Genomic DNA, 13,647 nt, shown 5'->3' with positions numbered 1-13,647 from the left:
TCTGGGGGGAGACAAACCACAAGCCCAGATTCAGACATGATGCTAAACCACGTTATGGCTTAGCTCATGGGTAGGCAAACTAAGGCCCGGGGGGGGGGGGGCGGATCCAGCCCAATCACCTTCTAAATCCAGCCCATGGATGGTCTGGGAATCAGTGTGTTTTTACATGAGTAGAATGTGTCACTTTATTTAAAATGCATCTCTGGGTTATTTGTGGGGTATAGGAATTCGTTCATAATTTTTTTTCAAAATATAGTCTGGCCCCCCCACAAGGTCTGACGGACAGTGGACCGCCCATCTGTTGAAAAAAGTTTGCTGACCCCTGGCTTAGCTCTTCACTCCAGCAACCTGCATGTTTGCTCATTTATACTAGCTTAATGTTACATACAAATACATACATTGTATAACTCTGATGTATCAAACCTAAATAATTTATGTTACTTACTCAAGAGGGTGTATTTATCACTGCCAAATGACTGCTGCTGGAAACTCTTTTGCCAGAAATCTGTTGCTGTGCAACATAAAAATGAACTTGGTGATGGAATTCCTTCTGTAAGTTCACACATGGCTACAATCCTTGGCCGAGTGAATAGCCAAGAAATATATAGCATTTTCCAGATCCGTGGTACTCTAGCCAACAGTAACTTAAGATTCTTAACAATAAAAATTATGCAGTTTCGAGCCCACACTGACAGTGTCTTTGGATGTCACAATCAACCATGGTTTATCATGACAAGAATTAGCTTTGCGAAGCCTCAGGCTCATATATTTCCCACTTTTTCTTCTCCCTTGGCACAGCTGCAGAATGGAATTTGGAAGCTTTCACTTGTGATTAACCATAGCTGCTTGTGAACTGAATGCAAAAAAAGGGGGGAAGGGGGGAGAGGTTAATCTGAACTACAGTTTGCTTGCAACAAGCCAACTTCAAATTATGGATTATGAAGCTGTCTTGGTTCCACACCCCATCATTATGATTTACCGCTGTTTAGATCTGAATGCAATACTGAATTGTATTTAATCAGAAGCAGAAGCAAAAGCTTCCAAATGCCTTCTCATGTCTGGAGTAGAGGAGAGGAGCAATGTTGATTCTAAAGGTTTAACTTTGTTCCTGTCACAATAAATGAATGAGTCGCGGCAGCAGAAGGCAATATAAGGTCTTCTACTTTTCACCCCTCTATTCTCCTGATTTGCCCCTCACATCGGCTTGGGGGGGGGTGGCTTTCAGAGGAACTCCTAGAATAGTGCATGGGGAAGAAGGAGAGGGCAGATTGTTCCATCTGGTATGCTGAAATGCTGGAACTGATGGAACTATCTTCTTAAAACTACATTGAATTCCTCCCAATGGTTCTAACAGCCAATATCAGAAAAACCAGTTATGCTTTTTGCATACATGTAAAGCAAAAACTGTTGTTAAGGGCAGGGTATTCTTACGCTGAATAATAATGTATACATACTTGCCATAGATGGCAATAAACAGGTAGGTTTTTTGCCATAGTCGCATGGCAGCTTGGTCATTCAAAATTTTCCCTAGTTAAGACATAATTTTTTCATGGGGAAACATTGCCAATCGATGATGAACTCATAATGAAGGCAGTTTATGAATGGAACATCTTCATCCACCCACTTCTTATGCAAGAGACACAGAGTTTGCACCAATGTTCCTGTACTGCCGCATGTCCATAAAAATTACAGGAAATAATTTGGCAATGTTTGCTCATTGCAGACCAAGGACACATCAGATCTTTCCCCCAAGTGTTACAGTCAGAATCGATAGCTCAGTGGTCTATATTAAACTGTGCGATTTTTCAGGTGGGTAACTACCCCCCAAACCCTTTAAAAACAATGGAACCCTCCTTACAATGGAGGTCATGACACTTTCTGTGCAACAGGGGTAGCTGGATGGGATCTCTGTTAGAAAGCAAGAACAATAAAGAAACCTGCAAACATAAAATTCATAATGGAATACAGTTTCATGGACTAGTCCACTTCATGATAAATTGGATTCTGGTATAGGAATGCTAATGGCATAAATTTATTATGTATCACAATATATTTTGTTATGCTTTAAGCAGCTAAAGGCCTCTTTGGCTGTTTTAGCTGCAACAGACTAACAAAGCAGGAAGTTGTTACTATTTGAAAGCACCAATGCCCAACAGGAGCAACATAGGCATGGATGGCCACAAAGAAACAGATGTCATATCTTCTTCTTATTCCTCTTCTTTGGCGATCACTCGTAGCTGAGTAAGATTGTTAAAACTGTGTTTATGGAAGACAATGAGTCTGTAAGTGACTGTGGAGGCCAATTCTGGATCCACACGTCCTTCCACAGTGGGGACATTGGTTTCCGAGTGGGAGTTGATCACGGTGTGGATTTGCCAAGCATGCCTTACATAGTGTTTCTGAGATGTGAAAGCTAGGAGCTAAATGACACCTTAAACCTAGGTTATGGGCACCGCAAATAATACAAAGCTGAAAATGAATGAATCTTATGTTCATTTTTCACATGGTCTAGTCCTCATCTTAAGACTGCAAAAACAAAGCCATACTTCCCCCGCCCACCCCACTCTTATGAGGATCCCTTTTCCAGTCTTCAGCGAGTGGCTGGAAGTGGGGAGGCAGAAAAAGGTCCTTCTTTCCTTCCAGCAGTGGCAGTTTCAGTCTGAAATCTTTTGGGCAGTACTGCGCCCAGAACTCAGAAACTGTTTGCATTAATGAAATCCCAAAATGCTGGGAGTTTCGAATGCTGGTCCTATGCAACACACCAGAACATGCCGTTTGAAAGACCTTTGCCACAATCTTATTAATTAAAGAGCAGCTGTAACACCATGCCTAAGGGTGCAATCCTATGCACACTTACCCTACTGAGTAAAACCTACTGAGCACAGTGGGCTTTGCTTCTGATCACACATGCATAGTATTACTCAGCAAGAGAGCTGTTTGAGCAGGAAGCTTTGAATCTTGCTTCTGTGGGGAATTTAGGAAGGAAGGCTGCAATCCCAGCCGCATTTCCCTGAGAGTAAGATCCCAGCATCAAACCCCAATAGACATGCATCGGACGCTGTTGCGTGTCACTTTTTCGGCTAACCTCAAGTCTGAAAGCTTCAGCCCTGCTTTTCTCCCCAGTTCCCAGCTCAAATATGAAAGGGGTGGGTGGGAAAATACTGATTTCCCTTATAGAATAATAGGATTGTAAAGTTGGGAGGGGTCTAAAAGGACATCTGGTCCAACCCCTGAAATGCAGGAATCTTTTGTCCCGTCCCCCGCCACCACCACCCATGGGACTCGAACCCACGACCTTGAGATTAAGAGTATCATGCTCCACTGCTGAGCTATCCCAGATTAAAGTTTCCTTAGAAGTTTGAAAGAACGAACGGGAGGCGCTCTGAACGCTCGACAGCGCTATACACATGGCCAAGTCTCAATACTATTGAAGGGGACACAACGAAACAACGGCCTTCCGATCCAAGACAGACGCGCCTCGTCGCGACAGTAAACGCCGGGACTCCCCGCGAGCCACAGGAGGCGCTAGGGCTCCCTCCGTCTCCCCCACTTTGCGCCGCTGCTTCCACATCCCGTACCCCCCCTTCCAAGCCACATGGTACGCGCGCCCTGCCAAGGGATGCCAGCGCGCGAGATGGGACAGCGCGAGTTCATTGGCGGCGCCCGGGGGGGGGGGGGAGACGGGACGGCGCTTCTTCGCGCCTTTCCCGCGCTCTCCAGAAGAGGCGAACTGAACTCACCCTCAGCTGGAGCCGGCAGCGGCTGACGACGCTGGCGACGGCGGCGGCTGCGCTCTGGCGGTGCTCGGACGCCAAGCTGGGTCGCAGCAGGCTCCGGGTGAATCTCCGCGTTTTCTCCACAGCCATGAGAGGGTCAGAGAGGCTGGCAGGAAAAGTCCGGCGGCGGCGCAGACTGGCAGCACTCCCGCCTCTCAGCCGCGTTCAGGAAGCGGAACTCGGGGCTTGCTTGCTTGCTTCTTCTCGCTTTCCCCCCTCTGCCCCTCGAAGGCGTGACACGCGCGCCCGCCCCCCCCCCATTCACCTCCGCGGCGCTTTTCTCCTTTTTTTTGAGGGGGAGGGGGGAAGCGTCGCGAGGCGAGGCATCGGAGCGGAGACGGAGGCGCCCAAGTTGGCAACTCTGCAGAACGACCGGCGGGAAAGCTTCCCCGCCAGCTGCCCAGCCGCCTCTCTCTCTCTCTCTCTCTCTCTCTCTCTGTCACACGGCTGCCTTGGCCTGAGCGGGGTCTAGTCAGCGCCTCCTCGCCGCTCCCCGCAACAGGCCGAGGCTGTCAGGGCTCCCACTTCGCTCCTGGAAACAGCGGGGGCCTCGGGGCAGATGCCCCCTAGAATAAGCAGGAGGGAGGTCCCACACTCCGCAGGACTGCCTTGCTACCTGTGAAATAATCCACATGCTGGCATAGGAGCCATTCCTAGGGGCCGAGCTCCCTTCGTAGCGCCCCCCACCCCCAGCTGTCAACGTTTCCCCCTTTTTAAGGGAAATTCCCTTATTCCGAATAGGATTCCTCGCAAGAAAAGGGAAAAGTTGACAGTTATGCCCCCCCATCAAAATATTTAAGGGGGGTGCTGCCCCCAAGTTGATGGGCACTGCCGTTCAGATGCTGTGTGCACAGGTTGCATCTTGTGTTCAATTATGAGGGGCGGAGCTTACTTGCCACCCCCCTATCTAATTCAAGCTGGCACCCCTGCGTGCCAGAACTGTACCGTTGGTAAAGACCCTGAGGATCAGTGTCGGATTTGCGTATAAGCTAAACAAGCTATAGCTTAAGGCCCCACTCCCTTGGGGGCCCCAAAAAAATTAAAGGGGAAAAAAAACCCTGGATGTACATTTCCAAAATATAAGATAAAAACCCAAAAAATAAAACCTACAAATAGCAACAGTGTTTGTGTTGTGTAGGCTCCTATGATGTAAGTAATGGGCCCCGCCTGCTAGCCTGCTCCCTAAAATATCTCTGGTTTGCTCATTTCTATATATAGGGTGCCTACATTCTGCTTGGGCTTTGCATTCTGGACTTTTCAACAATTACTTAGATAAAATACATATTTTGTTATGTGCAAATGGCTTTAGATACATATTAAGTCCACAACTTACCATATAGCATATATTCAACACAAAAAACAGCAACAATTTGTTGTTGACAAAGGACAGTTGGACATATAAAGGGCCCCATTACCTTCAGTAACTTAGGGCTTATCAAACCTAAATCCAGCCCTGCTAAGGATCATCATCATTTTATTATTTATACCTCACCCATCTGGCCAGGTTTCCCCAGCCACTCTGGGCAGGTTCCAACAAAACATGAAAACACAATAAAATGTCAAACTTTAAAAACTTCTGGATACAGGGCTGCCTTCAGATGTCTTCTAAAAGTAGTCATCTAGTCCAAACCCCAACCCCCTGCAATGCAGGAATATGCAGCTGTCCCATACGGGGTCAGAAGGCATTAATCAAGCCACAGGCCCTCATAGGATGGGCTAGGTATAAATAATAAACTATTATAATATTATTATTACTCCTAGGTCAGCATCATCAGATACAGTGATGCAATGATCCTCACACACTTAATGCAGATAAGTGATTCTGCCAGACATCCGGTTCTACAAACAATGGCTGCAAAAAAGGCTCAGATCCTGTGTTACCCACACTGCAGTGTGGCTGCTTTTACACAGTTCAAAAAACATTTCAGGAAGTGGGTATCATGGGCAGAGTTGACAGCATGGTTACTTCCCACTCTGGAAGCTGGTAATCTTGTCTTGAGACTTAACAGCAACACCACCCCATGATCACTTCCTTCAATCATGAGTGGAGCAGAATGAGTGTTACCACACCACAACTGGTAACATATGAACTTAAATATTTTCTTCCACCACCCTCCAAATGAATTTCTGTCCAGGGTATTTGGTAAAGCGGTATAATTTTGAATAAATATATAAATAGCACGTCCAGGAAGGCATGTCACATCGTTTTAGTTAAATTTCTGTGGTTTTCTGGTCATTTTTACATGACCAGAAAATATCTCATATTTATGAAAATATCTCATATTTATGAAAAGGTAATCCAAACCTGAAATCTGGTGGCAGCATGGAACAAATTCTGCAGCAGCAGCAGCAAACATCTGTCCTTTTCTTCCATTTCATCAATGGCATGCATCCATCTAGAAGAGAGGAAACAGCAACTTATTCCACTAGTGTTTGTGCGCTCAATTCATAACCAAGGAAACTAAAGGCAGAAATGAGATATATATATATATATATTTATATATATAATATATATTCAGGAAATAAAGCAATGCATGCCATTGTGGCTGCCTTGTTTGTCACACCCACCTCTGCTTGAATGACAGCAAGGTGCCTGTCTGAAGCTAGAACACGAATGCATAATCTCTTCTGCTTTGGGCACTTAGGAAAGTCAAGAGATGGAAAACACAGGTTTAGTTGCCCAAGGGCTATGTTATTGAATGCCAAGGCTTTGAAATTTAAAATCAGCGTCAGCTTATTGCAGGACTCTCTCCAGCTATTCTAGCTTAGTTGGCATTAATTTTAAAAGGCAGTGTCTGGGCACAGAGCAGTGAGCCTCAGGGCTCTCTGAGGCTGCACCCTATGTTGCTTGGATTATCTAGTGAATGTGGTGGAATCAGGGTAGTATGTACATGTGAAGGAAAAGCCATTGCCATTGAGATGTTAATATATGTTCCTTGACATTTCTCCCAGATACAAGGACCAGAACTTTAGGAGTATATTTCTTACATGCAGACTGAAAATGTGATAGCTGACCAGTATTTACAGGCATTGATACTATCAAGTGACTCCGACACGAGGCAAAATAATAATAATAATAATTGTCGGAATCCACGCACCAAATGGGATAGTAACGATGTTAGAACACGCAACCCCTGTATTGTGCAGGGGTTATGTTCTGGGTTGCTGTGTGTGCTGGCAGAACATGAATAAGCTGGCCCCATTCCACCCCTTTCACACCCTCTTCTGGGTCCAAAACCATCCTGTGCATGCACAGGCATACGTTCTTTGAACTCATGCAAAACGGGAGTTGCCTGTATACCTATGCCCATACAGTGGTACCTCGGGTTAAGTACTTAATTCGTTCCAGAGGTCCATTCTTAACCTGAAACTGTTCTTAAGTGCGCCGCTGGAGCACAATTTCTGTTCTCATCCTGAAGTGAAGTTCTTAACCTGAGATACTATTTCTGGGTTAGCTGCATCTGTAACATGAAGCGTATGTAACCTGAGGTACCACTGTATTAGTCTATCTCACTAGTGTGTGAGGTCACGAAGAGTCGGACACGACTAAACGACTAAGCAACAACAACAACTAGTGTGTGGTGTACCAATAAGATAATTTGAATCAAATTGTGTTGGATTTAAAATGGGTATTGACAAATTCCTGTCTGTCAAATGGTTACAAATTGTGATGACTACATGCTGGTAGGAAAAACAAGAGGCGGCTATTCCCTTCTTGCCCTGTCTGTGGGTGTCACAAAAGTGTTGGGTTGGCAGCTGGAGGAGTTCATCCAAATGAATGATTTTACCATTTTGGGAATGAAGTTGACAGTTTTCCAGTAAGTCACAAAGTCGGAAACAGTTTGATTTCATTACAAAAGTACATGGGGGAAGTTCAGTTGCTCTACATTCCCATCTTGTTTTGTTAGTCAAAAACAGATCATTCAAGATGGGAATGTAAAGAAACTGAACTTTGCCCTCCTTACCACACATCTTTAACTTATTTTTGTTGTCATCATTTGTTTTGTTATGAAACAGGGGTTGCTTGTCAGGAATTGCTCTTAGTTCTTGTTTTGTCATCAACTAGAGCAGGCTGTGACTGGACTTAACTGCCAGAGGTCCTTTACCTTTACCTTTTTAGAGCAGGCATAGGCCAACTCTGGCCCTCCAGATGTTTGGGGCTACAATTCCCATCATCCCTAGCTAACAGGACCAGTGGTCAGGGGTGATGGCAATTATAGTCCCAAACATCTGGAGGGCCAGAGTCTGCCTATGCCTGAACCAGAGCCTATTCCTATGCTGCTTTTTCCTTTATGGGATGCACAGCATATACAGACTTCAGTATACATCTCTTCCTAGATAAGTTTAATTATCTTTAAGGCGATGATGACCCATGTTTAGACTTGCTTTGAACACTAGAAAAATCACCATTTCTAGCTCAAAGTAACGGCAAACATTGATAGAAAACATATCACCCTTTTTCTTTTTGGAAATACTTTCCTCCTCCTTTCCATGACACATATTTTTTGTAGGAGTTGATGGGATCCTTTTCATGAAAAGCTGAACTGCAAAATACTCCTCCTAGGTAACGATGATGAAAAAATAAAATTCTGCTTAAGCTTCTTTTCCTAGGAGCAATTCAAATAACAGTTCCTTCTAGAACCACCAATGGGTTTTTTTCCTCTCTTTTCTTTCTTTCTCTTGAAAGATTGTTCTGGAGGGTTTTAATATTAGAATTATCACTCTAAGGTTATGCATCACTGTGTGGTATAGACAGAACACAAACAACATGTTGGTTTGTGATGTTCCAGATTATACCATCTGCGATCTGCCTTTTCAATATGTTTCTTGCTGGGTAATGCTGTTCTCACTTCTTTCAGATTGAAGCAATTGAACAATATGTTCCTGCTCTACTGGAGCAGACCACCATCAGCTTCCACTGTCTGTAGCTCATGTTGAGAATCTAGCATAGAATTATTATTCTTTCACAGACCAGCCACCTCAGAGATAGTTTCTGGGTTTATCTCGTATTGAGTACAACATAATTGCATTTTGGGACTTAAAAATCTATGCAAAAGGGACATTTGAAAGGTGTGTTCAGGACTTCATAGCTGCTATGACAACCATATTGCTTTCCCAGATCCAACAGATGAGACAGATCATATACTGGATTTGTTGTTCTGCCCTGGCCTGGGAAAAGGCTGTTTCAAATTTAGGCAAGGGAGGAGGAGATTGATGTTTTATACATGGTCAGATGATTTTTGTTGTATTGTGTGTGCAATGCCTCTGACACGGATTGGCTGAGATGATGCAATTGCATGGAATGTTCACAAATACTCCAACTGTTCAGGGAATATAGATGTTTCAGAATGTTTGCAGTTCAGCTTGTGTGTGGGAGATGTGAAACTTGTCAGTTTGACCGAGACTGAAACTTCACACAGCATTAGAATGAAATGTTTTATGGATGAAAAGATTTATGGAGTATGGTGAGTACTGGGAAGTTTAACAAACAAACAAAACAAAAATAGCCTTAAGTGTATGAGTGGAAGTGGTGGGCAGGGAGGTAGGGAGGGAACAATTTTCTTCCTTTCAGTCATTATTATCCTGAATTTTTCCTCTGACCCACTATGCTGCTCACAGTGGATATGGGGAAGGTAATATGGGGAAAGGGTGAAGTAGTGTCCTCTTTATTCTTCCTGTCATTCTTCTCAGATTGACAGCATTTTGAACCTGCTTTTTAATGCAGGGGAAAGATGCATGCAAGTGCCTGCCACATGTATTTGGGGCCTGAACTACATGTTAAGAATGTATGCAGAAAATGTCTGTAAGATATATATTTTTGCCAAAGTCACCTTCCTATACCATATACCATATTTTTCCATGTATAAGACTACATTTTTCCCCTAAAAAATAATGTCCAAAATTTGTGTGTGGCCTATACGCGGATAGATCTCCCCTCTTTTCTTAAATTGGAATCCCGCCAAATAGGGGGTGTCTTATATATGGGGGCATCTTATAGATGGAAAAATACGGTAATTCTCTCTAGAACTCTGTTGTACATGCCACAGCTAATAGTAAAGGTTCGATGAGTAAACTGTGTGCTATTTCCTGACTAAAAATCTGTTTCAAACATATGTTTAAAAGAAAAGGGGAGAAAGCCCTTAATAGCAACTATATGAAAAAAGAATAGTCTTAGGTTTTTCAAAAAATAGTCTTGGATTCTTCAAAATCCTTTATTTCGTCAGATCTAAGGAAGAGCTCCTTTAAAATAATATTCATTGGTATTTAAGACCACATGTAATTGCAGACATTCTCCTTATGCATATATTAACTTAAATTCAGCATTCTTTTCACAAACAAAAACATGCTTGCTTCCATGGGAAGAATTTAAGTACTGCACATTATTCAAAGAGGACACAAGCTTTTGTAACACATGTGAGGTTTAAAAATCTGATGACAGACAGGCAGGCAGAAAGTAAATTGATTCATTCATCTTGGGTCTATTATGTCCCTGGACCAATATAAATTATCAGAGCTAATATCTGTATTGCTTTGGCAAAACCAGTTGTGGTTTGCATACAGCAATCTGTGGCTTGGGGTTATTCCAAAAATGGAAGGATATCGATTTCTCTTGAAACAGGAAAATACGTGCAAACATTAAGGAGCCACTTTCCCCTCTTTATTCTTTACCACGAACATTTATGCTTTATAACCAACCTTTTAACCACTTTGCACTGAGAGTCAGCTTGAGGTCAAACTCTGCTTGCTGGCTCTCATGAAGCAAATTAATGAGGCAGACAGAGCAAGTGGATTACACAGGGTAGCAAAATCAGAAACTGGTCCTTTGCATCACACACAAGATCCTTAAGCCTTTGGTAGATGTGATATGATCCAGAATAAAAATGCGGGGCACCTACAGATATTTTAATAATGCCAGCAAATGAGTTGTTCTCAGATGAATAGACTTATCCATTGGAGGGTTGCCCTTCTCCCCACTCCCCAGTTATTTTATATTATTTTGACAGGCAGGAGAGAATTATGAGATGGAAATCTAAAAACACAAGAAGGTGGCATAGTATTGCCTGCAGGAGCAAACAGTTCTACACTTAACAAACACAGCATGTGGTAGAGCTCCTTGGTGCATTAATAAGAAATTATAAATACGGCCATTCAAAATGTAGTACACCAAGTCAGACCATTAGTCCATCTACACTGACTGACAGTAGATCTCCAGGGTTTCAGGCAGGCAATATTCCCAGCCCTACCAGGAGATACCTAGGACTTTCAGCAGTTGCTCTACGACTGAGCTACAGCCCTTTCTGAGAAACGTGGATGTAGCTATAAAAAAATACAGCTACAGAAAAAATGGTCTATTGGGATTAATTAAACCTTGATTGTTTTGCATCCAAGTTGTTCCCCTGATGTTTGTGCTGCAACGACTAAATCAGGATCATGCGCTTCAAAAGATAGCAGGCATTCCTTCAAGAAGAAACCTTCCCCTTCTCACATGACAATCATGTGAAAAGACAGCGCTGTATCTAACAAAATCACTCTGGAAGCAGAACAAGCTCCATAAGCACCGACATTCCCCTCCCCTATTTAACCCCCTCCCATTGACCCCATCTTTTCTAGAGGGTTTGGGGAACCTCAAGAGCAGATCTGGAGAGTATATGGAGGAAGGGAGGAGAGGGAGGGGAAATTCCCTTAAACTCACGGAAGTTGGCACACCCATGCAATGACTTAGTTGGAAGCCTTCTAAAGCCTTTGTCAGATGTTACAGTCATGTGTAAAACTAACTCATGAGTAGGGACAAGCACATTGAACTTCTCCGCTAACCCAATCACTTTCCCCATCATATTCAAAAAGTGGAGAGCAAATTTCTGAATCAGGGGACCTCCTGTACTCATGGAGGCACCCTGCACAATTTCTGATCTTCCAGGGCTGGAAATTGCATGGGAAACCTCCATAAGTCCTGGATGAGCAGCTAAAAGAAAAATGCATTCTCCAGTGCTTCCACCAGCACCTCCCCAGTACAGGCAAAAAACTCTCCTTCCCTGATCTGTTGTCATACTGTGGCTGCTGGTGAGTTTGCTTAGTGAACCACCTCACTGGCCACAGATAGATTTTATCACAGCCCTATCTAATAATTCCACAAAATTTTCTTTTTCTGCCACATTTCCATAGCACTGGGGATTTTATGGGTGTAGATTTGTGAGCTTACCTTATTGCTGCAAGGTGGCCAAGCATTTGCTTTTCTTTCCACCAAGCATTTCTCCAGTGTTCTGCAGCCTCCCCAGTTGCCTGTTTGAAAAGGTCTGAAAGAGCTGCATGGGAGGAGTTGCCTCCTGTTGTCCTCCCCTGGGCTTTAATTGAGGAGCAGGCACCCGGGGAGGCTGCAAAGTACAGACCACTGGTGACATGATTTGCAGATTGAAAGAAAATAGACTCAGAAACACCCCTGGGCTTTAACTGGACAGCTGGCACCTGGGATGGCTGCAGAGTGCATTCCACTGGTGAGATGATTTGTAGGATTAAATAAAGGACATTCACAGACACCTCTTCGCCACCACAAAAGTACAGTAAGTGTAGCACCTCACTCATGAGAATTTCACCAACATTTTAACTCCCCTTAGATCATTTCCAATGAAAATTCGTTTTCTCAGTTACTGATGGAGAATGGCAAAATAAAAAAAATACAAATAAAAATTTCAACACATTAGCTACTACCGATAGCGTGTTTAGCATGCAGCCGAACCAGTCACATAAAGAGAGCAAGTTTCGTTTTTAAGAACCAAAAGGAACATTCTGGATGTGGTGAAAGTGAAGAACTCTGCCCATGCCTCCCCTCCAGCAATTTCTCTCACTAACCAATTCTCTCCTGTAAACTAGCTATGACTACAGCTAGGCAAGAACCACTTGGGAACAGGGAATGCAACGAGGATAGCAGAAGATGATGCTATACTTCTGCGTCACAGGGACAGTTCTGTGCTGAAAACACAGAAAACTTCTGCTGTCACATACAGTTTATCTAAGGTTTAGGGTAGAGGCAGAACAATCTTTCGGCAACACCAATGTCCATGCATTTTATGCCTGTTCTCACAAACTAGAATCTTATAATCAACTATTTCCTTCCGATTCAATTCAATCATGCCTTCCAAATCCCTCAGGATTCCTTAATTTGTTTTTCTAATCTATAAATAACCCTTCTTTGCATAAACAGCTGTTTGTGCCAGACCTCCAGCTCGTTCCCACTGTAATGGTGAAGCTTCCCACCCACCCCAGTGCCTTTGTAAGAACTAGAAATATTTGCAGACAAACTCAAATGATCTGAGTTGCCAGGCTATGTGCCACAAAGTAATGACTGGACCTTACTAAAAAGTTCCTAAGGCTGCAGTGGCTGCGCGTGGGGGGGGGGGGGAATTGTTGCTGACCTACTGCCTCCCTCACCCCCACATTGCAGAGACTAAGGACTCAGCTACATTAGTAAAAAAACACACCAGTGCTTTGAATGTGTTATAAACATGCAACACTAGGTGGCACTGGAGAGCAAAATGTTTTTGGAATATATTTTACATAGCATTTTTTTTCTGACTTATTTATAGCGTCTCCCCCCCCCCCCATGTGTAGATCCACTCTAAGGCTCCTTGCTAACTTAAAATACAGCTAGGTCACCCCCCCCCTTCAATGTGGATCAAAGCTGTTTTTGTGGGAAATGCATCAAAAAGCAGTACAGTGGTACCTCTGGTTACATACTTAATTCGTTCAGGAGGCCTCCCACTGCTGCTGCGTCGCTGCCACACGATTTCTGTTCTCATCCGGAAGCAAAGTTCTTAACCCGAGGGACTATTTCTGGGTTAGCGGAGTCTGTAACCTGAAGCATATGTAACCTGAG

General features: G+C 43.7%; 1 protein-coding gene across 5 annotated transcripts in view; it reads right to left on the bottom strand.

The window, feature by feature from the left end:
- The window catches only part of DOCK10 (dedicator of cytokinesis 10), a 197,411-nt gene that overhangs the window by 165,451 nt on the left and 18,313 nt on the right, over positions 1-13,647 (bottom strand). For 2 of the 5 annotated variants that reach the window (XM_083442522.1, XM_083442504.1), the window contains exon 1: positions 3,741-4,004. In XM_083442522.1, the coding sequence (XP_083298648.1) occupies positions 3,741-3,866 (126 nt within the window). In that variant the 5' untranslated portion in view covers positions 3,867-4,004. Of the gene's footprint in view, positions 1-3,740; positions 4,005-6,081; positions 6,173-13,647 lie in introns of those variants that run through there. The other 3 variants (XM_083442506.1, XM_083442523.1, XM_083442516.1) reach the window with 3 other exon arrangements.

This window comes from Podarcis tiliguerta, assembly GCF_965153285.1.
Source record: "Podarcis tiliguerta genome assembly, chromosome: 5".
Lineage (NCBI taxonomy): Eukaryota > Metazoa > Chordata > Lepidosauria > Squamata > Lacertidae > Podarcis > Podarcis tiliguerta.
Note: the sequence above shows the minus strand (reverse complement) of the source record. Positions and strands in the feature narration are given on the sequence as shown.